Source organism: Cetorhinus maximus, chromosome 9 (assembly GCF_964194155.1).
Source record: "Cetorhinus maximus chromosome 9, sCetMax3.hap1.1, whole genome shotgun sequence".
NCBI lineage: Eukaryota > Metazoa > Chordata > Chondrichthyes > Lamniformes > Cetorhinidae > Cetorhinus > Cetorhinus maximus.
In genome coordinates, this window is record NC_135887.1 from 78,097,033 (window position 1) to 78,124,257 (window position 27,225).

A 27,225-nucleotide genomic window follows, 5' to 3' on the forward strand; every position below is an offset into this window, starting at 1 on the left:
ACACAAAATTCCAGCTGTGGCCTAACCAGCATTTTATACAGTTCCATCATTACATCCCTGCTTCTGTATTCAATACTTTATCCAATAAAAGAAAGCACTCTATACGCCTTCTTTACAACCTTATCCACCTGTCCTGCCACCTTCAGGGACCTGTAGACATGCTCTCCAAAGTCTCTAACTTCCTCACCCTCTCTTAATATCCTCCTGTTTATTGAGTATTCCCTTGCTTTGTTTGCCCTCCCCAAATGCATTACTTCACACTTTTCCGGATCGAATTCCATTTGCCACATTTCCGTCCACTCAACCAAACCATTGATATCATTCTGGAGGCAACAGCTATACTTTTCACTATCAACTACATGGCCAATATTTGTGTCATCTACAAACTTCCCAATCATACCTCCCACATTTAAGTCCAAATGATTAATATATATGACAAACAGCACGGGACCCAACAGTGAGCCCTGTGGAACGCCACTGGAAAGTGCTTGCCTTTCGCAAAAACATTAATCAACCATTACCCTTTGTTTCCTGTCACTGAGCCAATTTTGGACCCAACTTGCCACCTTCCCCTGTATCCCATGGGATCTCACTTTTTTGACCAGTCTGCTACATGGGACCTTGTCAAATGCCTTACTAAAATCCATGTAGACAACACCCATTGCACTACCCTCATCAATCCTCCTTGTTACTTCCTCAAAAATTCTATTAAGTTAGTGAGACACGATCTTCCCCTAACAAAACCATGCTGACTATCCCTGATTAATCCGTGCCTTTCTTAGTGACATTTTATCCTGTCTCTCAGAATTGATTCTAGTAATTTCGGAGTGACTGGTCTCTAATTATCTGGCCTATCCCTCACACCTTTTTTAAATAATGGTACAACGTTCGCAGAACTCCAACCCTCTGGTACCTTGCTTGTATCTAGTGAGGATTGAAAAATGATCATCAGGGCATTCGTTATTTCCTCCCTGGCTTCCTTTAACAGCCTGGGATACATCCATCTGGTTCTGGTGATTTATCCACCTTCAAAGATGCCAGTCCCTCCAGTACTTCCTCTCTTACTATGCTTATTGTATCTATTATTTCACACTCCTCCTCTTTAACTAGAATGTCTACATCACCCCTCTCCTTAGCGAAGACAGAGACAAAATACTCATTGAGAACCCTGCCCACATATTCTGCATCAATGTACAAGTTACCATGTACACCTCTGATAGGCCCTACTTTTTCCTTAGCTATTCTCTTGTTGTTATTAGCTATTCTTTGCTGCTTCTGAATATATATGCTGAGCAAGGTGTCAGATGTAATGCTTCAGGCCCTTCTATCCTGTCAGGTGGGCATTAAAGATCCCCTAGCACTATTTTGAAGAAGATCAAGGGTGCCTACTGCAGTGGTTCAAGAAGGATCCTCACCACTGCCTCCTCGAGGGCACTTAGGGATGGGCAATAAGTGCTGGCCTAGCTAGCAACACTCACAGCCCAAGAACAAATTTTTAAAAATGATTATGCAAAAATCATGACTATGCTGCCATTACATGTCTTGATGTTAGTGAAATATTTTCCTTAATAGTGGGCAGATCTCTACATTCAGCACCTGAAGGTTAGTTTGAGTCATAAAAACCAGCTGGCCCAGATGTAGAGAAGGTGTGTCACACCGAGTTCCCTATCATTATATGGGAGGAGCTCAGGAGTTTTGGCCTCTCACTTATTTCTGAGGTGGGGTCTTGACTCCTCCCAAAATCTTTTCAGTTTGGGGGAACTCCACAGACAGTGTAATAACAATACATGAGTTTTCTGCATATCAAGCAGCTTTTAATTAAAACTGCTCCATATAACCTCTGAGAGACCAACTAATCTCAATGTATAGGTTTAAACTATGGGTCCTGACAACATTCCGGCAATAGTGCTGAAGACTTGTGCTCTAGAACTGCCACGCCCCTAGCCAAGCTGTTCCAGTACAGCTACAACACTGGCATTTATCCGGCAATGTGGAAAATTGCTCAGGTATGTTCCATCCACAAAAAGCAGGACAAATCCAACCCGGCCAATTACGGCCCCATCAGTCTACTCTCCATCATCAGTTAAGTGATGGAAGGGGTCATCAACACTGCTATCAAGCGGCACTTGCTTAGCAATAACCTGCTCACTGACACCCAGTTTGGGATCTGCCAGGGTCACTCAGCTCCTGGCCTCACTACAGCCCTGGTTCAAACATGGACGAAAGAACTGAACTCCTGAACTGAGGTGAGAGTGACTACTCTTGACATTAAGGCAGCATTTGACCGAGGGTGGCGTCAAGGAAACTTGGCAAAATTGGAGTCAATAGGAACCAGGGAGAAATTCTCCACTGGTTGGAGTCATATCTAGCACATAGGAAGATGGCTGTGGTTGTTGGAGGTCAATTGTCTTAGTTCCAGGATACCACTGCAGGAGTTCCTCAGGGTAGTGTCCTAGGCCCAACCATCTTCAGCTGCTTCATCAATGACCTTCCTTCCATCATAAGGTCAGAAGTGGGGATGTTCGCTGATGATTGCACAATATTCAGCACCATTCATGAATCCTCAGATACTGAAGCAATCCATTTCCAAGTTCAGCAAGACCTGGACAATACCCAGGTTTGGGCTGAAAAGTGGCAAGTAACATTCGTGCCACACAAGTGCCAGGCAATGACCATCTCCAACAAGAGAGAACCTAACCATCACCTCTTGATAATCAATGGCATACCATCACTGAATCCCTCACTATCAACATCCTGGGGGTTACCATTGACCAGAAACCAAACTGGACTAGCCATATAAATACTGTGGCTACAAGAGCAGGTCAGAGGCTAGGAATCCTGCAGTGAGCGACTCACCTCCAGACACCCCAAAGCCTGTCCACCATCTACAAGTGTGATGGAATTCTCGCCACTGGCCTGGATGGGTGCGGCTCCAACAATACTCAAAAAGTTTGACACCATCCAGGACAAAGCAGCCCGCGTGATTGGCACCCCACCCACAAACATTCACTCCCTCCACCACCGACACACAGTAGCAGCAGTGTGTACCATCTATAAGATGCACTACAGGAACTCACCAGCACCTTCCAAACCCATGACCTCTACCATCTAGAAGGCCAAGGGCAACAGATATATGGGAATACAGCCACCTGCAAATTTCCATCCAAGCCACACACCATCCTATTAGCATTCCTTCACTACCACTGGGTCAAAATCCTGGAACTCTCTTCCGAACAGCACTGTGGATGTACCCACAGCACATGGACTGCAGCGGTTCAAGAAAGCAGCTCATCACCACCTTCCAATTGCAATTAGAGATGGGCAATAAATGCCAGCCTAGCCAGTCACCCCACATCCCATAAATACATTTTTAAAAACTTACATTCAGTTTATAAGAAATTTATTGTTCTCGGGATATATAAATGAAGAGTCTCATAAGCTCTAACTCAGACATGCGCTTCACTGTATAAAGAAAAGCACGGTTTTCAAGTATTACCACAGCCAGTACACATTGAATTACTGAACTATAGTATTGTCCAAGAACAGCACAGTACTAGGGATAATTCCAATATATTTTACAACCCATTACTCCAGTTAAGACTTTGCAGATCAGGTCCCTTCACTGGTCCTCAGACACTTTCTTTTCCATTTTCTCCAGCTGTGTTTGGGTGCTATATTTTTCATCCTAGGATGGCTGGAATTCTTTTAATTAGGGATTTGAAGACTGGCCATGTAAAGTTGAATTAGAGAGGCTGAGTCCATGTTTGAGTGCTTCTCACCAATCCTAATATCAGCCAAGTGGACACAAGTAAGAGGGTTGGGAGCAAGGAGATAGTGGATATCCTTTTGTCAGGCCAACCTATTACCAGAGATGGAAGGTGTTCTGATCAACAAAATGCTGATTCTGCCAAGGATTAAATGTCTAGCTGGTCACAACACTGATCTGACGATTTCCATAAGATCTAGTGCATTTCATATTACAACACTGCAAACACTATCACACAAGCCAATCACTGAACTTCGAAGCTGACGGTCAACATTTTGAAACATCCTGTCAGTTATTGCAGGAAAAATCATTGTTTTTCACTGTAAAACAATTAGATTGGATGAATGATTGGAAAAACTAGAAGCAATCAATCAAGTGTCATTTTCTCCCAATGCTAACTGTATCTGAACTTGATGCAGAAATGTCTTCAGATGAGCTGAAGGTTTCTGAGAGTTGCAAATAGAGTTACCTTAATTTAGTATTTATCTGCAAAGTTAGGAATAAGGTGCTGCTGAAATGTAGCTTTTTGATATGTACCTACGCGCATGCATATTATATATGTTTCGCAAGGGTATTTTCTGGAACTTATTTGACAATTCTTTTAAGTGAAGGTTTACTTTCTTTAAGTCTAGTTGCACATACTTATTTTCAGATGAGGAGGTTGTTCCTGCCATGAATACATTAAGTGGCTTTATTTGATCATTCCTGCCACTGCATTTGTAGAATTGACAGGGTTTAGAAATAAAATAGGAAGCAGGGGTTAGAATGGTGAAGAATTTTACTTCAGTTAAGGGATTGCTCTAAGGAGCCTATACTTGGGAGGAGCTTATTATAATGTATAATGCGATGACAAGCCTGTTCAAGTTGAGTTGTAGTGCCAGGCTCCGATCTATAAATTTGAAAATGGCTTTTGTTTGTTCACTGACTCATGTTGGGATGTCGCTTTTGTTGCTATGCAATAACCAGGGAAAGACCATCCATACAGAAGCATCAACAGTGACATTAATAATCAAAAAAATTAGAATAGATTGCTACCTCGAGACGGGAGGCAGTCAATCAGGTCCACTGAGAGCAGAGACTTTACCTCAAATCCATTCATGCAAACTATGTTTTAGTGCATTTTTAAAATGTAATTAATTGCACTGTGTAACAGCTTTTATTTTCAATGCAAGAATATAAACCTCCATGACAACATCAAAGGAGTAACATGGTTCTGAAATTACAGTCTATGCTTAACAGCCTCCTCTGCCTTCCATTTCAATAGAGAGCATTACCCATTTATTTTAAATAGGGTAATCCCCCACTGAAAAAGGAGATAATGTTATATGAAAGGGGTAAGTTTTTGTCTGCTACAGTCACCAATTGCAAGTTCTACCTTCTGTATTGCACAGGCAGGCTGATCAGACGCCTCTAGTAAATATTCATAAATCCACCACTACAGCAAGTGATGGCACGTTGGGTATATCTGCAGCTTTTGCCATGACATGCCTATGTCCCACTGCATTTCCAGTCTAACTGCTTGTTTTCATGTCTCAAAAGGCCTATAGTTAGTGCTTTATTTTGGTCTGTCAGCAAGGGTGGCTATGTCAGGTATTTTGAAGCTGCTACTCAGTTTTATGCTAGTTTCTTTGGTTGGCAAATGGAACAACTTTGTCAGGGTATTCCAGAATGTCCCAAATTGTGTGCCAACTCTGCCTCTGACCACTTAAGGATGCTGCCTGATGTTTTGTGGCCCGTTTCATTCTTCTCAAAGACAAATAGTGTGGGGAAGAAATTTCAAAATCCTAACACCAACAAAACTTTAAAATACATCTTGCGTCTGTGGAAGTATATTTAGCTTCAATGCTATGATTTGCCTCTATGGGGATCCATCATTTTGTGTTGAATGGAAGAACTGATCTTCAATCAGCTAAGATCAATGAGCTGGGTCGGTGAAAGATTGGCCTTACAAATTAAACTGACACCTCGTCATCCCTTATATAACAATCTGGAGAGGAATTTGACTCTCAGGCTTTGGACTGGCGAAATAGAGAATAGGGATAGATAAATTGAGTCTTGTACTCATACTGAAACTTGGGTTACACATTGACCTTGAGCAACAGTGTAAAATGGGTGATAACCAGTCGACAGCCCATTTCATACACCTCCCCAATTCTTATTTCTATTGACTTTTATACTATTGCAACAAGTCAAGATCTATGCCAAAGAGGCAGGAAAAAGCTTTCAGAAAGAGGTAAATAAAAGCATAAGTTGGGGATCTGAAAGGAGAAAGGCATAACGGAGAGGTTGTTGGGAGGGGAGGGGGGGAAACGCGAGGCACATGTTTACATCATCTGAAGCTTGTAAATCAGACAAGAGTGGAGCAGAAGGGGCAAGTGGATTGTGAGAAGGAACATACCATCACCTTCAATGGCTTCAACTCCTCTGCTGGTCACAGATTCATGTCTGCTCTAATAGTGGATGCACTGTCACCTCCAAAGGGTAAGGAAATGCAGACGTGTGCCTTAGCTGCTGCTGCCTTCAGGTATGCACCATCATGCACTGCAAGAGAGAGGGGTGTGTGTCAGTGAGTGTGGTGCAATGTGTTTGATTAATCTGGTTGTCATGGTTGAATAGCTGTCAGTGTGTACTTTCTGAGAGATATGGGTATGAGGCTTGCAGAAATGCAAATGTATGATGGTGAGGTGAAGCTATTAATTTTAGTTATGAGCCTTGATTAACAGAGATTTTTGGTAGGTGAGTGATGCATTCATTGAGCAGTGTGTGAGGATAATGGTGCAGTTGTTGGGATGCATTTAAAGATGCATTCACTGACCTTGACTACATGTGTAAGGTCATTGAACTTCTTCTAGCACTGGCTCCCTGTGGATTGATGACAACTCTCTTATTCTTCACCTCCTGCACCAAGGCCTCCAGTGCAGCATTGGAAAATCTTGGAGCCTGCTCTCTGCCCTGTTGTGTCATTCTTTCCTGGGTCAAAATCAATCTTAAAATGACTTCCAGCACCAGCTCCAGTCAAATTCATGTCCCCTTTAAGAGGCATATGCTGTCTTTGTGCAAGTTACCTTGCACTCATGCTAGCTTCATAGTTTTACATCCCCTGATCAAGCATACAACCCCTCAGTGCACCTAGTATTGGCTGCACTCTGCAATCATTTAGATTCGCAGGTAGAATGAACTTTGCATGCATCCTGCATCAGAAGCAACAGCGATGGACTTATTCCGTATTTCAATCCCCACATCTGTTTCCGGGAGTTATCGAATTTCACGGTCTTCATCTCCTTTGTGTGAAAAACATCCATTTAATCTTCCTCTTTATGCTTCCAATACCATTCCTAAATTTGTGTCCACTTGTTACCAATTCAGTATTACTCATTATGCAGTAGAAAATCTACCTTTGACTCAAGCAATGTGTGGATTTGTGGGGAAAAAAGGGAGGTGAATGTAGAGATGGAAAACCCATACACCAATTTGTCACCTTGCACCCTGAGAAAGGAGTCAACCTCATGTGACAACCTGGCTTAAGCAGTTGGTAATGAGAAAGTCTGGTACTTGGCTCTCAACTTTAATGTCTGACACAGAAAAGTGGCTGGGAATTCACAAGTTGTCCTGCATAGATCCTATGAGGGCAGATGTCTATTGTACAACCACTGAGAATATTCTAGGGCTTAGTTCAACAACTGGATTTGAGATGTGGATGTATGCCGGGAATTTCCCTGAGCACTCCCTGTTTCTCAATTCATGTAACAAAACAGCTATAAATTCAAAGAAGGCTCAGTGAAAAGTGATAACAGGAGTAGGATCTATCTTCTGCCCTTTATTAGCACTTCAGGAATTCATTGCTGGGTTATTTTCTCTGCTCAGCTCACTGCTTTATTTTGCACAAAGGAAAAGATGTGAGTAAATTTTAAATACAAAGCATTTTTAAAGCTAAAAGGTGAAGGACATTTAAACATTGTGTTCAAGGTGAGACCTGTGAATGTGTTAATTGCATACTGGAGCAGGACACATGATGGCCATGCAGTCATTGACTTAATACATTTGATTGGGGATCATTGTACTGGGAAGCAACTAGATAGAGTATGAAGGCTTGGGAGAAATTTTCAAACTAGATATTTCATAGTGGCGCAACTGGAATGTGAAGTTGTTTGTAGGTGACTGTTAGAAAAAAAGGAGCAAGGATGCTAACAGTCAGAGGGGAACTGAAATTAGCCAACCACTGTGACTTGAGTGGATGAGGATGAGTCCTTAAAGGTTTCCACTGAAGGAAGAGAACAAGGGCTGTGCATGCAAGAAACTAGAAAGAGGAAGGCAATCATCAGGGGAGACAAAGTAATCAAGAACTGGACAGGTATGTTCATGCTTGGAGTCCAACGTGTGCAAACAGACTTTTTTTGGGCTGGGTGAACACCTATTGTTTGTAATTCATGTCACAATAAAGCAATGTTGGCAGGATTCTTAAGGAGCTAAGAAAGAAGCTAAAAAGCCAATAGATAAGAATGAAAGGATTAAGCAGCTGAAATGTGTCAGTAAATATGTGATTTTAAAATTGTAGGATATTGGCATCATTCCTGGAACAAGGTGAGTCTAAATAAGAGGAACTGACTCCACTTGAGCTGAACCAAAACTAGTATTCTAGTATCAAGGCTGTACAAAGCTGTGGGTGTGAATTTAAACATGGAGGTATGTACATTAGAGCAGGTGAAGGAGGGCTAATAATAAATATAGTGCAACAAATAATAAGGGAAAAAAACCAGAAGAATCTTGGGCTGAATTATTTGTAAACAAATATGTAAACATTAAAAGCAAATTGGCAGACCCAGAAATATTAAATTCTATGGAAAGGTACGATGTGATAGAGTTGTCAAAAAAATTGGCTTCAGGACAGGCAGTATCGGAAAATTAAGATTTCTAGTTATAACATTTTTGGAAGAGATAGTGCTGCCTCCTTGTTTTCCTATCTACAGATATGATTACATCACTGGAAATAAAATACTTTAACAAAAGTGGTTTTCAGACAGAGTCTCCTTGGTTTTAAGTGGGAAGTAATGGACACAAGCACAAAGGCAAAATACTGCCGATGTGGAAAAGTGAAGTAAAACCAGAAAATGCTGGAAACATTCAGCAGGTTAGGCAGCCTCTGTGGAGAGAAACCAAGTCAATGCTCTTTCATCAGAACTGAGGAAATATAGAAATATAACATGTTTGGTGCCTGTGGCAGGGGGGAGGGGACAGGAAGGCCTGTGATAGGGTGAAGGGCAGGAGAGATTAAAAGACAAAAGGGCACATGGTGCAAAAGCCAAAGGGAGTGGTCATGGAACAGGTAAAGAAACAAAAGATGTGTCCAGATAAGATGTGAATGGCACCATCCAAATGCAACATTAATAAAGGAAGAAACGTGCCAAGCCTGAACGAGCAAAAAAACCAGAACAAGATGGAGGCAGAGGTTATGATCTAAAATTGTTGAATTTATTGCTGAGTCAACTCAATTCAACAGTTTTAGATCATCACCTCTGTCTCTACCTTGTTTTGTTTTTTTTTCGCAGGTTCAGTCTTGTCTCATTTCTTTCTTTATTCCTTCATACTGTATTCAGGTGGCTGCCACAGCCATTCACACCTCACATGGACACATTTGTTTCTTTTCCCAAATCCCTAACCACTTCCTGTGGGCAGAATTTTCCAGTCCCATTGGTGGCAGGTGTCATGCAGGCGTGAGCAGACAATATGGCAAGAAGGCCAAAAATTGATTACACACCATCGTGAAACCAGTTTGCGATCATCTGCTCCACCCATCAATGGCGGGCCACGTTTCCCGCCGCTGCATGTCGGGAAACTAATTTCAATAATTTAACATCTCATTATAAACCCTGCTCACTGGAACCATCCCCCCAACCCCCAAGTCAAAATTACCACCCACGTCAGTGTGAATTCAGAATGGCGTGCTTCACAACTGCCTTTGAAAGGTTTGCACCTGGCAACCTGAACTTTGAGGTGAACTCAGAGGGGAATGTACACAACCTTGCCCAGCGCTTGCGAGCATTGCCTGTAGGACATCAAGGAAGAGGCGCCGCGCATTCGTTTGGGGGGGGGGGGGTGGCACAGGCAAGTCACTTGTTGCTTTTTCCCAGCTGGCAGTGCGGTGCCGGGGCAAGGGCTCCAGTGCAGGTGTGGCCTGGGGGTGGTGGGGGTAAGGTAGCACAGACTGAATGAAGTGCACAAGCACATGCTGGAGGAGTGTGGGGTGTGGGGTGTGGGGTGGGGGGGCTTCAGGGAAGCAGCCACGCACTTGGAAAGCTTGTCAAAAGTGACCATTCTTCTGTAGCTGAGACCGTTCAGCTGCAGCTCCATTGACATGCTTGGAGTCGGGCCTCTGAAGCTTTTTTGCCCACTCAAGCAATGCAAAAGCATGATAGTGCCACCAAACACTCCAGAAACTTTCACCCCTCAGGGGTAGACTGCAAATAAGTGTGATTTTTGGGGACAGCAGAACAATTGTCCAACTGAGCAAGTTGTCAAATTCCCTTGTGAAAGGTGGCCATGGCACAGTCACTGTTGGGGATGCTCACAGACCCTTACAACATCTTTATTAAGGTTTGAACCAGTATCCATTATGGTTCAAGTTAACAGCGCAGCCTTGCAATGCGGTTTAGGATAATGCCTGTGCCTGAGCTGAGAGCATAGCATGCAGTCTAGTGGCTGGAGCTGCCGTCAATCAGTTGAGTGGAGTGGGGCAGAGGTGGGTGGGGTTTCAGACAGCCAACGAGCGCACTACACACTGGCCATCCAAGTGGTGGCCAGCACTCTCCTGCATGTGTGAAGGGGACTTCAAACTTAAACAAGAGAGGTTCTTAGGTCACATGCTAACCCACGCGTTTCTCTCTTTGATCCTGCAGGAGAACATCAGGATCATTCAGCCTGGTGATTTAGTGGTATGCCTCATGGCTTACAGGGAGCAGAGAAGATGATGATGAGTCAGCGGAGATGCCTGGCTTGGCAAAGGGAGTACCACCTCCCTGAAGATAAAGGGGTGGCAGGGTCTGCTGCGGGTGCAGCTGAAGATCCAGAGAGAGCCATCGTTTGTGGGCGCCTCACTAGACCCAGGGTCTATAGGCGGTCCTTTTCATTCCTGCAGATGACTGAGAACCAGTGTCACCGAAGACTGCACATGACAAGGGAACTGGTTGGTCACATATGCTACCTGCTGCAGGATTTGGCACCATGGGGACTTGGAGGGCATTCACTGCCAGTGGTTGTGAAAATAACCGCAGCGCTCAATTTTCACGCCAGTGGATTCTTCCAGGGCTCCACAGGTGACCTGTGTGGGATCACGCAAGCCTCAATCTACAAGTGTATCCAGGAGGTCATGGACGCCATCTTTGTGAAAGCACAGAACCTTGTGCATTTCACCTGGGATCAGGAAAAACGGGAAGCAGGAGTGCTGGGATTTGCGCAGATCTCAGGTTTTCCACAGGTGCAGGGTGCAATCGACTGCACTCGCGTGGTGCTTAGATCTCCATGGCAACAAGCAGTCACCTACATCAACCACAAGGGCTTCCACTCGCTGAATATTCAGCTGGTGCATGACCACCATAAACGCATCCTACAGGTTTGTGCATGATTCCCAGGGAACATCCGCAATACCTACATCCTTAGCAGGTCTCAGGTCCCTGACATCTTCCAGAGTCCAGAAAGACTACAGGGTTGGATCCTCGGGCCAAATGATGCCCAGAGAGGATGTGACTGATGAGTCTCATGCAGTGGCCTCAGACTGCAGCAGAATGACGGTATAATGAGGCTCGTTCTGCGATCTGGTGGAGCAAATGATAGGCATTTTGAAAATGAGGTTCCAGTGCCTCGACAGGCCAGTTGAAGCACTGCAATACAGTCCGCCAAAGATGTCGTGCATCATTGTACCTTGCTGCATGCTACACAATCTGGTGCTGCAACGGGGAGACCACCTGGCTGAGGATGAGATGGACGAGCTGCACATCTCCTCCAATGAGGACGACGTCGAAGGGGATGACTGATTAGGTCTTCGAAGGTGAGGATGTCGACAATGAGGCTATCGCATTGGCCAGACAAGGCAGGCCCTCATATCCACAATTCGTGGAGGATGATGACGAGATGCAATGAGGACAGTCCTGACATCCTGACCTTGCATCTTTGAACGTAAGACTCCTGTGCGCACATACCCTCAGTGCTCAGACTCATGTCATGGAGACGCAGTGGAGACCTTCATAGTCACTAGATTACAGGAGGATGATGACCACATGCAGTGAGGACAAGCCATCAATCTTCACATTGCCTCCATGAATGTCTGACTCCTGTCTGGCTGAGGGCAGCTCACTTTCGCTCTGTGATCAGGGTCATATCATGGAGATGCAGCTGTGAAACTTTAAATGCACCTGATCCTTTGTCAGCCTTAAGCCCCTGAGCCCTTCAGGAGCACAGCATCACCAGTCACTGATGCTGAAGAGATGGGGGGCAGCCCCACCTTAAAGGTGCTGTGAGCACACAGACAGAATACCGGAACTCTGTGACGCCTGCCCATGACATTCTAGCAGCAATGACAAGCACCGTCAAGGTGCAGGCATCAGTGATGTGTACAGGGAGTGTGAGGGCAAACTATTACTGTGGTCTGAAGGCTTCACAGAGCTCAGGGAAGAGGGCCTGGACTGACACACTTGCCTTTATTTTGTGCAAGAACCAAGGTTTCACACCTGAGTTACATGAACACTGCTGATCATAACAAGGAACCACAGGCAAGGAGACATTCTTGGGAGTTTATTAACAATAGTGAACATTATGTACGAGTAATTAATACCCGTGCCCAGGCTATGCAATTACATCTTCTTAACCTTCCTGACCCTGCTGCTGTATCTTGGTGCTCTCCTGACACCTGCAGCAGAGGTGGAAGCAGCCTGCTGACTGCTACGCCCTGTGATGATCTTGGCGGGTGTCCTCTGGAGGGCTGAGACCTGGAGGACCCCGACCTGCTTTAGGTGTCCTGCTGTGACCCAGCTGTACCCTCCTTGGCCTGTGAAGCTGGAGGCCACAAGGAGGGGATTTGGATCGCTGGATATTCCCGGAGTCACCTGGGTGGATGGCCCCGAGGTGTCGAGCTGCTGGTCCTCCTCCTTATGGGTACCCAATGACCCCTGGCTAACTTCTTGAGGAGAAGGGGTAGCTGGAGTGAGATTGAGCTGCCCTGCACCCCTCTCGCATTGACATGGTTGGAGGCCACCTATGGTGTCAGCAATGGAGTTCAGCCCACACAGCAGTGCAGGAGCGACATCCTGGACCAAGGCCATCCTGCCAGTGTTGACCTCGATGTGTTGGCATGCTGGCGCTATCACCTCAGACTGAAGGTGGATGGCCTCCTCCTTTGTGTCTTGCAATCTGAGGAGTGCAGTGGACATCTTTTCCTGATGTTCCCGTGACTGTCTTTGCAGTTCCACCAACTGATTGAAGGCAGAGTCCAGAGGCTCATCATCTGATTCGGACTCAGCAAATTCCTTGCCTCCCACAGTCCTCTGAGTGCCAGCAACCAAGGATGTCCCTGCCTCTGCCTGCTGTGGAACAGATTGTGTGCTGTGCTCACCAAATGGTTATCCCAAGGCTGCTCTACATCGAGGTCCCACCAAGGTGTTTGTGTCGCTGTGATAGTGGAGGGTGTGGGTGAACGCTGTGATGAGTCTTCAATGGTGCTGCCCTCAGGTCCCTCATCCAAGGTTTTCTTGGTGCTGGGGTCGATGTCACAGATGACGTGTTAGATGTGCCTAGGAGAGAAAGTAGAGATTATTAGTGCTTGGCAGCTGCACTGAACATAGAACAGTGGATTCAGAGTAGCATTGAGAGAGGGATGTTGTGGTGCAGGATCCTCACGTGGGTGTTCACCACTGACCTCACCATCGCCGCAGGAACAGTCGATGTCCTCTCCGGCCAGCTCCAATGCTCGACTCTCAAAAGGAGTGAGGACTTTGATGTCTGGCACTCCGCCCCCAGTCTAGGACCTCTCCTGGTGATTGTGCATGATCTTGCCCTGCATAAAGACAGATGGAGAGAATGTGAGCCAAGCCAAATGAGAAAGAAGACAGACGTGCATGCGTGCTGAGTGGAGCCATGGACAGGATGAGGAGGCCCATCTCCAGAGGAGATGAAGCCAGATGGAGATGTGAGGGCGTGTGTGTGTGTGAGTGAGTGAGTGAGTGAGTGAGTGGTGATGTCCCTTGAGCTGGCAGAGTGAGATGCCAGCAAATGTATGATGAGATTTTGACTGGATGAGTTGAGAGTGATGAGATGGTTGACTTACCCTAGCGGCATGGACAAGATCATACATCAGTTTCTTTTGCACAGTATGGTCAATCTTGTGTGTGGAGCCTCCCAAGTCAGAGTGGTGAGACAGATGGGCCTCCTGCGGTCAAAGCAGGGGGTAGAGGACTTTGTGGCGGGCCTCCATGGCGTCCAGAAGATATCCAAGGGATGCATCACTGAATCAGGGGGCTGCAATTTTCCTGGCTTTGGGGCCATGTCTTCACTAGGCCTGTCCTGGACTGCAAACAATGAGAAGTGTGCACGTGGCTACATTTTAAATATGGCACCCAGCATGAGGGAGCAGCGAGGTAACGGCGTGGAAGGCCAATCGGCAGCTGCCCACAAGTGATTGTGTGCGCTTCCCGTGACTGCATAAGTTATGAGTTGGGAAGGGGATGATATGGCGTGAAAACCTGCTGGCAAAATGACTTTTCTCGTGCCCATTACTGCACTTAGTGCAAACCTGGGATGATTCTGCCTTTTGGCTTTTACCCGAGGAAAACTTCTGTCATTTAATCTCTGGTGTCCTCATCCTATCACAGACCTTCAGTTTTGTTCTTCCTACTCCTCCCTCCTTCCTCAGCACAAAACCAATTGCACTTCTATATTTCTTCAGTTCTGAAGGGTCATCGATCTGAAACGTTAACTCAGTTTCTCTCCACAGATAAAAGCAAAAAACTGCGGATGCTGGAAATCCAAAACAAAAACAAAAATACCTGGAAAAACTCAGCAGGTCTGGCAGCATCTACGGAGAGGAGCACAGTTAACATTTCGAGTCCGAATGACCCTTCAACAGAACTAAGTAAAAATAGAAGAGAGGTGAAATATAAGCTAGTTTAACAGTGGGGGGGGAGGTGTCCAAGTAGAGCCGGATAGAGGGCCAGTGATAGGTGGAGATAGCCAAAAGATGTCAAAGACAAAAGGACAAAGAGGTGTTGAAGGTGGTGATATTATCTGAGGAATGTGCTAATTAAGGGTAGAAAGCAGGACAAGCAAGGTACAGATAGCCCTAGTTGGGGTGGGGTGAAGGAATCAAAAAAGGCTAAAAGGTAGAGATAAAACAATGGATGGAAATACATTTAAAAATAATGGAAGTAGGTGGGAAAAGAAAAATCTATATAAATTGTTGGAAAAAAAAAAGTGGGGGGGTGGGGAGGAGAATCGGAAAGGGGGTGGGGATGGAGGAGAGAGTTCATGATCTAAAATTGTTGAACTCCATATTCAGTCCGGAAGGCTGTAAAGTGCCTAGTCGGAAGGTGAGGTGCTGTTCCTCCAGTTTGCGATGAGCTTCACTGGAACAATGCAGCAAGCCAAGGTCGGACATGTGGGCATGAGAGCAGGGTGGAGTGTTGAAATGGCAAGCGACAGGGAGGTCTGGGTAATGCTTGCGGACAGACCGAAGGTGTTCTGCAAAGTGGTCACCCAGTCTGCGTTTGGTCTCTCCAATGTAGAGGAAACCGCATTGGGAGCAATGAATGCAGTAGACTAAATTGAGGGAAGTGCAAGTGAAATGCTGCTTCACTTGAAAGGAGTGTTTGGGCCCTTGGACGGTGAGGAGAGAAGTAAAGGGGCAGGTGTTGCACCTTCTGCGGTTGCATGGGAAGGTGCCGTGGGAGGGGGTTGGGGTGTAGGGGGTGATGGAGGAGTGGACCAGGGTGTCCCGGAGGGAACGATCCCTGTGGAATGCCGCCGGGGGGGGGGGGGGGGGGGGGGGGTGAAGGGAAGATGTGTTTGGTGGTGGCATCATGCTGGAGTTGGCGGAAATGGTGGAGGATGATCCTTTGAATGCGGAGGCTGGTGGGGTGATAAGTGAGGACAAGGGAGACCCTATCATGTTTCTGGGAGGGAGAAGGAGGTGTGAGGGCGGATGCACGGGAGATGGGCTGGACACGGTTAAGGGCCCTGACAACCATCGTGGGTGGAAAACCTCGGTTAAGGAAGAAGGAGGACATGTCAGAGGAACTGTTTTTGAAAGTGGCATCATCAGAGCAGATGCGACGGAGGCGAAGGAACTGAGAGAATGGGATGGAGTCCTTACAGGAAGCAAGGTGTGAGGAGCTGTGGGAGTCGGTAGACTTGTAATGGATATTGGTGGACAGTCTATCACTAGAAATTGAGACAGAGAGGTCAAGGAAGGGAAGTGTCAGAGATGGACCATGTGAAAATGATGGAGGGGTGGAAATTGGAAGCAAAATTCTCTCTACAGATGCTGCCTGATCTGCTATTTCTAGCATTTTCTATTTTTGTTTGGGAAATAATGAGGGCTGCGCAACAATATTGCACATCCGTGACGTACTGACAAAGAAATAAAAGAAGAAATTTACAGAGAATTCAGAGGTTACCCAAAGTTCAAGAAAGTCGAGGGGCAGAGGAGAGTATGGTGGCCACTACCAAGGAGAAGGTGCTCGGAAAACTAAAAGGTCTGAAGGTGGATAAATCACCTGGACCAGATGGATTACACCCCATAGTTCTGAAGGAGATAGCTGAAGTGATAGTGGAGGCATTAGTGGTGATCTTTCAGGAATCACTCGAGTCAGGGAGGGTCCCAGAGGACTGGAAAATCGCTAATGTAACCCCCCTGTTTAAGAAGGGAGTGAGGCAAAAGATGGGAAATTACAGGCCGATTAGCCTGACCTCGGTCGTTGGTAAGATTTTAGAGTCCATTATTAAGGATGAGATTTCAGAATACTTGGAAGTGCATGGTAAAATAGGGCAAAGTCAGCATGGTTTCATCAAGGGGAGGTCATGCCTGACAAATCTGTTAGAATTCTTTGAGGAGGTAACGAGCAGGTTAGACAAAGGAGAGCCAATGGATGTTATCTACTTGGACTTCCAGAAGGCCTTGACAAGGTGCCGCACAGGAGGCTGCTCAGTAAGATACCATGGTGTTAGAGGCAAGGTATTAGCATGGATAGAAGATTGGCTGTCTGGCAGGAGGCAGAGAGTGGTGATAAAGGGGTCCTTCTCAGGATGGTGGCCGGTGACTAGTGGAGTTCCACAGGGGTCAGTATTGGGACCACAACATTTCACTTTATACATTAATGATCTAGATGAAGGAACTGAGGGCATCCTGGCTAAGTTTTCAGATGATATAAAGATAGGTGGAAGGACAGGTAGTATTGAGGAGGCAGGGAGGCTGCAGAAGGATTTGGACAGGTTAGGAAAATGGGCAAAGAAGTGGCAGATGGAATACAACGTGGGGAAGTGTGAGGTCATGCACTTTGGTAGGAAGAATAGAGGCATAGGCTATTTTCTAAATGGGGAGAGAATTCAGAAATCTGGAGTGCAAAGGGACTTGGGAGTCCTAGTCCAGGATTCTCTTAAGGTTAACTTGCAGGTTGAGTCGGTAGTTAGGAAGGCAAATGCAATGTTGGCATTTATTTCGAGAGGACTAGAATATAAAAGCAGGGATGCGCTGCTGAGGCTTTATAAGGCTCTGATCAGACCACATTTAGAATATTGAGAGCAATTTTGGGCTCCGTATCTCAGGAAGGATGTGCTGGCCCTGGAGAGGGTCCAGAGGAGGTTCACAAGAATGATCCCAGGAATGAAAGGCTTAACATATGAGGAACGTTTGAGGACTCTGGGTCTATACTCGATGGAGTTTAGAAGGATGAGGGGGGATCTGATTGAAACTTACAGAATACTGAAAGGCCTGGATAAAGTGGACATGGGGAAGATGTTTCCATTAGTAGGAGAGACTAGGACCTGAGGGCACAGCCTCAGAGTAAAGGGAAGACCTTTTAGAACAGAGATGAGGAGAAACTTCTTTAGCCAGAGAGTGGTGAATCTATGGAATTCATTGCCACAGAAGGCTGTGGAGGCCAGGTCATTGAGTGCATTTAAAACCAAGATAGATTGGTTCTTGATTGGTAAGAGGATCAAAGGTTACGGGGAGAAGGCAGGAGAATGGGGTTGAGAAACTTATCAGCCATGATTGAATGGCGGAGCAGACTCGATGGGCCGATTGGCCTAATTTCTGCTCCCATGTCTTATGATCTTATGTTACAGAAACACCATAAATGTAATGACACAGTCATTAACTATCCAGGGGAAGCCTCTGATATGACCAGTAGTGGTCAAAATAGCAGTTGCACCATTTTTACAAAACTCTGAGTTCAATGTGTCACAAATGCAACTAGGAAAGATGTCGCTACATCAATAACTTGTATTTATATAGCACCTTTAATATAGTAAAACATCCCAAGGCACTTCACAAAGACATTAACAATTAAGCTTTGACACCAAGAGATAATAGGGCAGGAGACCAAAAGCTCGATCAGAGATAGGTTTTTAAGGAGTGTCCTAAATGAGGAGAGATAGATAGACAGAGGGGTTTAAAGGAGAATTCTAGAGCTTGGAGCAAAGGCCACTAACAATGTGATTAAAATCGAGGATTCACAAGAGGCTAGAATTGGAGGAGCACAGAGACCTCAGCAGTTGTAGAGTTGGAGAAGGTTATGGGCTTATGGAACAGGTGAGGGCATAGGGGGATTTGAAAACTGGAATGAGAACTTTAAAATTAAGGCATTGCCAGACCAGGTCAGAGAGCACAGGGGTGATGGGTGAACAGGACTTGGTGTGAGTTACAATACTAGATTTAGCTAATTTCTTAGACAAATGACCTAAAAGTTAAGAGCATATTTATAGTGCTCCTTTAATGATAGCATAATTAGATTTAATCTAAATAAATAAAGCAGAACTGTGGTAGCATAATTAAAATGGAAATCTGTATGTAGCATTTGGCAGACTATTAGGTAAATTCCAATTGCCCTGTCACATGCTAAGTCTAGTGGACATACTGGAAAATCCCCGAGATAAAACCAAAATCATTATCCCATTACAAACATTATCGACATTTTACTTGTTAAACTTTGACAGCACTCTCCAAATGCACAATCTCTACCAGTAAAAAGGATAAGGACAGTATGAAAACAACATTGCCTCCAAGTTACACACTATCCTGTTACACACCGTCCATCATGTTGCGTGGCACTACTATTGTGCTAAATGGGATAGATTCAGAACTAATCTAGCAGCTGAAATCTGGCCATTCATGAGGAGCTGTAGGCCATTAGCAGCAGAACTGTATTCAACCACAACCTGTAACTTCATAGTCCAGCATATCCCACACTAGCATTACCATCAAACCAGAGGATCAACACTAGTTTAATGAGGAGTGTAGGAGAGCATACTAGGAGCTGCACCAGGCATACCAAGTTGCCTGCAGCGGTTGAAGAAGGTAGCTCACCACCAGCTTCTCAAGGGCAATTAGGGATGGGCAATTAATGCTGGCCTAGCCAGTGATGCCCACAGCCCTCAAATGAGTTTTTAAAAAGTACCAGCTTGGCGAAGTTGCAACACAGGACTACAAACATTTGAAACAACAGAAGCAGCATGCCAAAGTCAAAGCTAAGTGATCTCAAACAACGGATCAGATCAAAGCTCCTTAGTCGTCCCACACCGTTATGAATGATGGCGCACAAACAAACAACTAGCCAAGGAACAAAAAAAGCAGAAAAAGCTGGAAAAACTCAGCAGGTCTAACAGCATCTGTGGAGAGAGAAAAACATAGTTAACATTTTGAGTCCATATGACTCTTCTTCAGAGCTCTGAAGAGTCATATGGATATGAAACGTTAACTCTATTTTTCTCTCCACAGATGCTGTTAGACCTGAGCTTTTCCAGCATTTTCTGTTTTTGTTTCAGATTTCCAGCATCCGCAGTATTTTGCTTTTAACTAACCAAGGAGGTTCCACATACAGCCCCATCCTAAACAATTGGGGAGTCCACCATGTAAGTGCAAAAGATGTCTGAAGTGCAGAGTGAATGATCCATCTCGGCATCACAGATGCCAGTCTTAGCCAATACGGACTCCATGTGCTATCAAGAAATGGCTGAGCACACTGGACACAGCAAAGGCTATGGACCCCAATAATGTCCCGGCTGTTAACTGCTGGCAGCCTGTGCCCAGAACTAGCCATGCCCCTAGCCAAGCTGTTCTAGTACAGCATCTGACATCTACCTGACAATGTGGAAAATTGGCCAGGTATGCCATGTGCACAAAAAGCAAGATAACCACTCCTACCTAGCATAATGGAAGATGGCTATGGTTGCAGTTGTTGGAGGCCAATTATCTCAGCCCCAGTACAAGTGCCAGGCAATTACCATCTCCAATAAGAGAGAATCTAATCAACTCCCATTGACCTTCAATGGCATCAAGCCCATTTGATTGGCACCCCATCCACCAGTGACACAGTAGCAGTAGAGTGCCACTCAAGACGTCAGCAGCACCTTCCAAACCTGTGACTCCTACCAAAAAAAAAGCCAAGGGCAGCAGATAGATGGGAACACCACCACCTGAAAGTTCCCCTCTAAGGCCCACACGACCCTGACTTGTAAATATATCATGTTTCCTTCACTGTCACTGGGTCAAAATCCTGGGACTCCCCTCCTAACAGCACAGTGGGTGTACCTAAACCACACGGACTGCAGCAGTTCAAGGCGGCAGCTCACCACCACCTTCTCAATTAGGGTTGGGCAATAAATGCGAGTCTAGACAGTGATGCACAAGTCCTGTGAAAGAATAAAAGAAAGTTTCATCAGGCTTATGTCCTAGGCCCAACCATCGTCAGCTGCTTCATCAATGACCTTCCCTCTAACATTTGGTCAGAAGTGGGGATATTTGCTGATGATTTACATAATGTTCAGTACCATTCGTGACTCCTCAGAGAAGCAGTCTGTATGCTCATGCAATATTCAGGCTTGGGCTGATAAACAGAAAGTACAATTCATGTCTCAAAAGTACCAAGCAATAACCATCTCCATTAAAAGAAAATCTAGCCATCATACCTTGACATTCAACAGTATCACCACTGCTGAAATCCCCACCATCAACATCCTGGCATCACTATTGATTGTGGATTTAATAGGTCAGAGGCTGGGAATTCTGTGGTAACTTGTCTCCTGACTCCCCAAAGTCTGTTCATCACCCACAAGGCACAAGTAATGAGTGCGATGGAATACACTCCACTTGCCTGGATGAGTGCAGTTCCAAAATTCAAGAAGCTTGACACTATCCAGGACAGAGCAACCCACTTGATTGTTTCATGACGGTGGGGTGCCAATCACTCAACACCACCAGTGCACAGAGGCAGCACTGCAAAAATTCACCAAGGCTCCTTCAGCAGTGCCTGCAACTTCTACCATCTAGAAAAACAAGGTTAGCAGGTGCAGAACACCACCTCCACCTTTATGATTCCCTCGGAGCCATATACCAACCTGACTTGGAACTATGGTCTGAATTTTTGTCCAAGGTGGGTAGCAAGAGTCTAGAAAATTCCCAGCTTTGCCCACATACCTCAGGAGAAAGTACCCACAAAGGCAGGATCTTCATTGCCTGTGTGGTGGGACCTGGTCACTGTTAAAATAAAAAGGTCCTTCTGTCTTCACCACTCAATCCCCCACACACTCCAAGTCCCATCCATGCTACCTCATGTCAGGCTATGCCTCCCCATGCCTCTTGGCCACTTATGCCCCCCCCATGCTAAATTATGGCCCTCCATTGACACTCCCATGGTCCTTCATGCCTCCATACCAGGCTATGCCCCTTAACTCACCCATCATGCCACCTATTCCAAGCTATGCACCTCTACTCACCCACTCTCATGGCCTCTCAAGCCAAGCTATACCCTCCACCCACCCCCCATAGCCCCTCATGCCCCTATGCCAAGGTACGGCACTTCCAAGGCCACTGACGTACTACTATATACTGTAGAGAACCAATGAACTCCATAGTGACAGTAGGACCTGTAAAAAAATAGTTTTAAAAAGTCTAATTACTTTCCACTATATTTATAAGTAATCTCACTGCAAGGCAACACAAGTGTCAATCACTCATACCTTTTAAGCATCAATTATAGAAACCACAAGCCCTTGAAACCACAACCTCGTGTAAACAAACAGTGTGAAATTAACAGCAGAGATCAGAGAGCCAGAGCTCTCAATCAAGCAATGTTTTCTCTGGGGTGCAGCTGTTTCAACGAGAGTAATGGATGCCTGTGCTCTCAGCCAAGAATACATAATGAGGCTTGGCTGAGAACCCAGACATCCATTACTTTCGCTGAAGCAGCTGTACGCCAGTGGAGGCAAGGGGGGGTGGGGAGAATGGATGGAACGCCATAGCTTAACAGAGGGCATGAGGGCAACCTTTGAAACCCCCTTTTTTTTTAAAAAAAGTTCCTTCATGCAGACTACAGTTCGCAATTCCTTTCAGGAGCCAGAATCACGACTCTTTAAAAATCTGGCCCAGCTCCATTCCAAGTAGAACATGCCCATCTCTGCAGTGGAGGCGGCCAGGTCAGGAGTGCCAGGTGAAGACTTCTGACATGAACCAGCCCACAGCCTTTAAAGGCATTCATGAAAATCAGACAGCCCAGGAATGGGATTGGGAATCCTGGGGCGGCATTTTACGGCCCTCCTGCAGCAGGGGTGGGGCTGTAAAATGCAGCGAGCTGTTCAAACGTCCGTTGACTTTGGCAGGGCTGTAAAATCCGGCCAGCATAAAATTCTGCCCCTGCCCACCATTTTTAAAGGGCTCTCGAGTCATCCCGACTCAGTAAAAATTCAGCCCTACATCACATTTTCTTCATTGTCACTGGGTCAAAATCCTGCAACTCCCCCTCTAACAGCAATGTGAGTGCGCTTGCACCACATGGAATGTGGGGGTTCAAGAGAGTGACTCACCACTACTTTCAAGGGCAATTAGGGATGGGCAATAAATGTTGACCTTGCCACTAATACCTACATCCCCTGAACAAATAAAGAGAGGAACTCTGGGTTAAATAAAAAAGCTTTTCTTTTAAGTTTTTTGAGAAGATAATAATGCAAGCATAAAATACAAATTTATAAAAGGCAAAGTTAGCTTTTACAGTTTAAAATCAGGACAGCCAAGGTTTCTTTATAAAAATCCATACATTTACAAATAATCTAATTATTCACTCAATTATGTAGAATCTGTCTTCTGATCATCACCTTCTCTCATTCCAATCGTCACTTTCCAGCAATTTGATTGGTCAATGAGATGCACATGATTGATAAATCTTTCTGCTGGTAATTTGCTTGGCCTTTACGAATCATTTGACCTGTCACGATTACCACAGACCAAGCCTGTTCTTCCACTCCACAGACAGGTGCAATCCTCCCAGCCCAACTGCAAACACTTCTCTTGACTGGTCAAATCCTCATTCTCTGGTTTCCCAGTCAGCATCAAGATTCAGTCTCCACTCATGTCCATTTCCTTCCATACTTGGTTCTGGCTCCACCAGGCCCTCATTCACTTTTGCTTTTTTTTGTCCTTGGCATCTGCCTCCTAATTTCCCAGCCTCGGCGTTAGGCCTCCTGCTCTCCCTTACAGAAGATGCAGAACATCTGCCAATGGTAAAGCAGAGACTTGGATTCCTATACAAGCCAAGGACCACCCCCCAGTCCCCACATCTAATGTGCTCTTCTGTTCCATCCAGTTGGCTTGTTTGAAATGCTAACTAAAATAGTTACTCTGGGATTATGTATTTCAAATTCCTGCTGCAGTTCTCCAAATAAAGAAAAATCCAGCAAATTTACCACATACTTGTTTGGGAGGTGATGGGAAGGAGACATTATTATATGGATATACATTCAACATACAGCATTCACCCTAAAATAAATGTGCTTTTTCAAGCTTTTTTTTTTAAGATCATGGTCCAGCAACTTAAAACTCTCTCACTGCAGAATGAATACTCATGGCGTTTAAGAGTTGGAAGGGCTTCCTATGCTCTTTTGTAACTACCTAGCTGAAGACTCATGTTGGAATTGATGTCACCGAACTTCTGCCAACTTATCAATAAAGTGTAAATAAATTTATAAAGACTGCCCCAAGAATATGTCATTACCCTTTATTACATTAGCACATGAACCTTGCCAATACTGGCTTTTTAGCCACTGTAGCACTGCTTTGTCTCATTAAGCCTAGTTTGCTGACTCCATTAGGGACCATTCCATACCACTTAATTGCTCACAGATAGAAGATTGATCAGAAATCTAATAGATGTGAGGAAGAAAACATAGCAAATAGTTTGACATTTTTAAACTGTGTGTGTTGTCAGAAAACTAGCTGAGTGAACAATTGTATGATCAACAGTGTAATACACATAGGTTAGGCACCTCGGAAGTTACAAAGATATTATACATCTCAGGTACAGAAAGTGGCACTTATTTCAATTAGATCACTAAACAATTTGACCCATAGGTGGAAGTGGTTTAGGTCCTGTTAAGCCACTCAGCTTGCTGGAGTATCTGACTGATACAAGTCGTGGCAGGACTTTGAGGATTCACTTAAATTATTAAAATCATTTTTGGTGTAGTTCTACTTTGAAAATGAACAAAAGTTAAAAACTGGATTTGCTGACACATTGTGAAAGACAGCTTAGACAAAGCTTATTCTGCTACTCCAGAAAGGGTTGGCATGTTGTATATATATTTAGCAAAATGTTTATATATGTAGACGTTTCAGAGTCACTGAACCTCAATGTTGCTTGTGGCGACGTTCAGTCCCAAATTTTTTTAGTAGATTCAGACACCACCAAACAAGTTTCTGTTAACGTGAGAGCAGTTTGCAACAATTAAGGAAAAGGGAATAGGTCAAGTTTACTTTATCCTTTTCTGAGGAGGAACATTCAGTAGTATCTACTTCTCTGCAGCTTTGATTGAAGAATGTGGTCTCAGAGTAGAACTCAGTTGGACATAAAATCATCTTTTTGGTAACCTTTCTGCAGAAGGAGAAAAATATCACAGATTTAAGTCTATTAGGAACGTGTTTTGATTTTTAAAAAAGAAATTAACAATGAAAACCATTTGCATTAATACAGCACCTTTAAGAACATCCCAAAGCACTTTGCAGTGGCATAATCAGACTAAAATGGACATCAAGCTAGAAAGGACATATTTTAAAGGAGGGCCTTAAAAGGAGAAGCAGGAGGGGTTAAATAATTGAATTTCACAACATGGGGTGCATATGATTAAAGGCTTGGCCAACAATGGTGGGGTGGATGCACAAGAGGCCGGAGTCAGAGCAATGGAGATTTCTGGGCAGGGTGGAGAAGAGGGAGAGACATGAAGGGACTTAAACAGGAAGTTGAAAATTTTAAATCTGAAGCACTGGGACAACAGAGAGAAAAGGGGCGATGGGTGAGAGCAACTTAGTACATCAAAGCAAGTAGACAGCAGAATTTTGGATGAACTGAAGGTTAATGGAAAGCAGAGGATGGGAAGGCTAACATTTCACTAAGGCCAGAAGACCAGGATCTGCTCTAGAGACTTTTGGCCTGTTCCTATGCCTTTCACTATGATGAACTGTTCATCAGTGTTCAAACTTGTAGTTTAGAAGGGCATACTTTTGGTGTAGTGCCACCCTACTGCATGTGTCAAGAATGTTTAACCGTCTCCAAATTTTAGATGGCAAGTTTTCACATGCAGGATTTCAAAAGATTTTCAGAGCAATTCTAGTTCCTTCCCCAAATCATCTCATTACTGTAAGGAAAGCATCACTCTTTCTAAGAGGCACTTAGATCAAAAAACTGCCAAATTAAACAAAGTCATGAAGATTTGCTGTACAGCAAAGCTTATTTTGTTGTCAGTAAGGAATCTAGTAGAAGTTCAGACTTGTCCCACACATGCGCATGCACAAACTTCAATTCACTTTTTTTTTTAAAAATACAGGCTGTCACAGTTCTCTTGGCCTGTAAAATACAAAACTCAATGTTACATTTCCCCAAGTTGCAAGTAGGAATAAGAATGATTCAGTGGGGGAAATTTGAATGCTGACCTTCCAGGAGTGGGTAGTGGGGGAGGGGGAGGGAACAGGGAAGAACCAACAGCTCACCAGCTGGAAGTCAGCCTAGGCTTTCAGTCAGGTGGAGAACACTGGAGGAGAAGTTGTTGCAGGGGATTGGAGTAGGCCAGTTGGATTGGAGATTGAAGGGGTGTCAGCAAGGCATGTATGATGTATTCTGTAATCCTCGCCTTCGCTTAGCTGCCAGGTTTCCTGAAGCATAGGAAACCCAGTGGGGAGTTAAATTTAACACAGTGGATAGATGTGTGCATGCATCCTCATTATACCATTTTAAATTGTCTACCCAACCCTATGAGCAGGTTGTCCACCTGCCAAATTATTCGAACCTGAAGTGGGCTGTTTTGGGTTAGGATTCAGATTTTTTAAAAAAAACCTTTAACCTCTCATTCCACCCAAATAATCAAGTTTGGGTTTATCCCATGAAAGAAAAAAAAAGTCAATGACAAGTTAAACAGGGCGAATTTTGGTTATCAGGGGTAGGCAGAGTGTTACAATCAGATCAGCTATGATCTTATTGAATGGCAGAGAAGCCGAGTGGCCTACTCCTGCTCCTTATTTGTATGTTCGTATGAATCTATGATGGGCAGTCAATCTACCACAACTAGTTTTCTACCTGTGCCTGAAGTGAAAATGACCCCATATCTTTTAAAATATCCTATCACACTAATCAAGTACATTCCCACAGTGCAGAACTATACAGCTGTGGCAAGCATTGTAGAAATAGGAGATGAACCTGTACCGCAAGATATCCCAACCTATTTATTTCTATCCCTCGTAAGGAAGGATTTTCCAGCCCCGCCCACTGCTAGGATCATCCGGTCCCAATGAAAGGCAATAGACTTTTCACCGGGCTGCCGAATTTCCTGCAGTGGGTCCCACCACAACAGGGCAGAAAAATCCTGCCCGTCATCTAAAAAAACATCCACAGATACCTTGTAACACAACACAAGAACGCTTTTTGTATAGAAACACATTATATAATTAAACAATGAGCTAGCAGAGGCACAATGGGCTGTTTAGCCTCCTTCCTGTGTTCTATGATTCTATGAAAGATGATCCAGCATTTCTGTACAGTCTGAGTACAAATGCCATCAACATTCAAACAGCTCACATGCAATTAAGATTCCCTCTATACTCCATATAACAATATCATGAACCCATTTACATACAATTTTGATACGGTACACAGGAACTCCGCCCAGCCCACCAAATATTTCAATAAAATAGAAATATGTGACCCAGAAACACCAGCAGAATA

The 27,225-nt window shown here is 44.7% G+C and overlaps 1 protein-coding gene across 2 annotated transcripts in view; it reads right to left on the reverse strand.

Moving 5' to 3' along the window:
• Positions 1-22,919: 22,919 nt before the first annotated feature.
• Positions 22,920-27,225, reverse strand: part of LOC144684738 (plakophilin-3-like) — a 49,100-nt gene continuing 44,794 nt past the window's right edge. Inside the window, exon 13 of one of the 2 annotated variants that reach the window (XM_078548909.1) lies at positions 22,920-24,885. In XM_078548909.1, coding sequence (XP_078405035.1) covers positions 24,850-24,885 — 36 coding nt within the window. In that variant the 3' untranslated portion in view covers positions 22,920-24,849. The remainder of the gene's footprint in view (positions 24,886-27,225) is intronic. The other variant, XM_078548908.1, reaches the window with a different exon arrangement.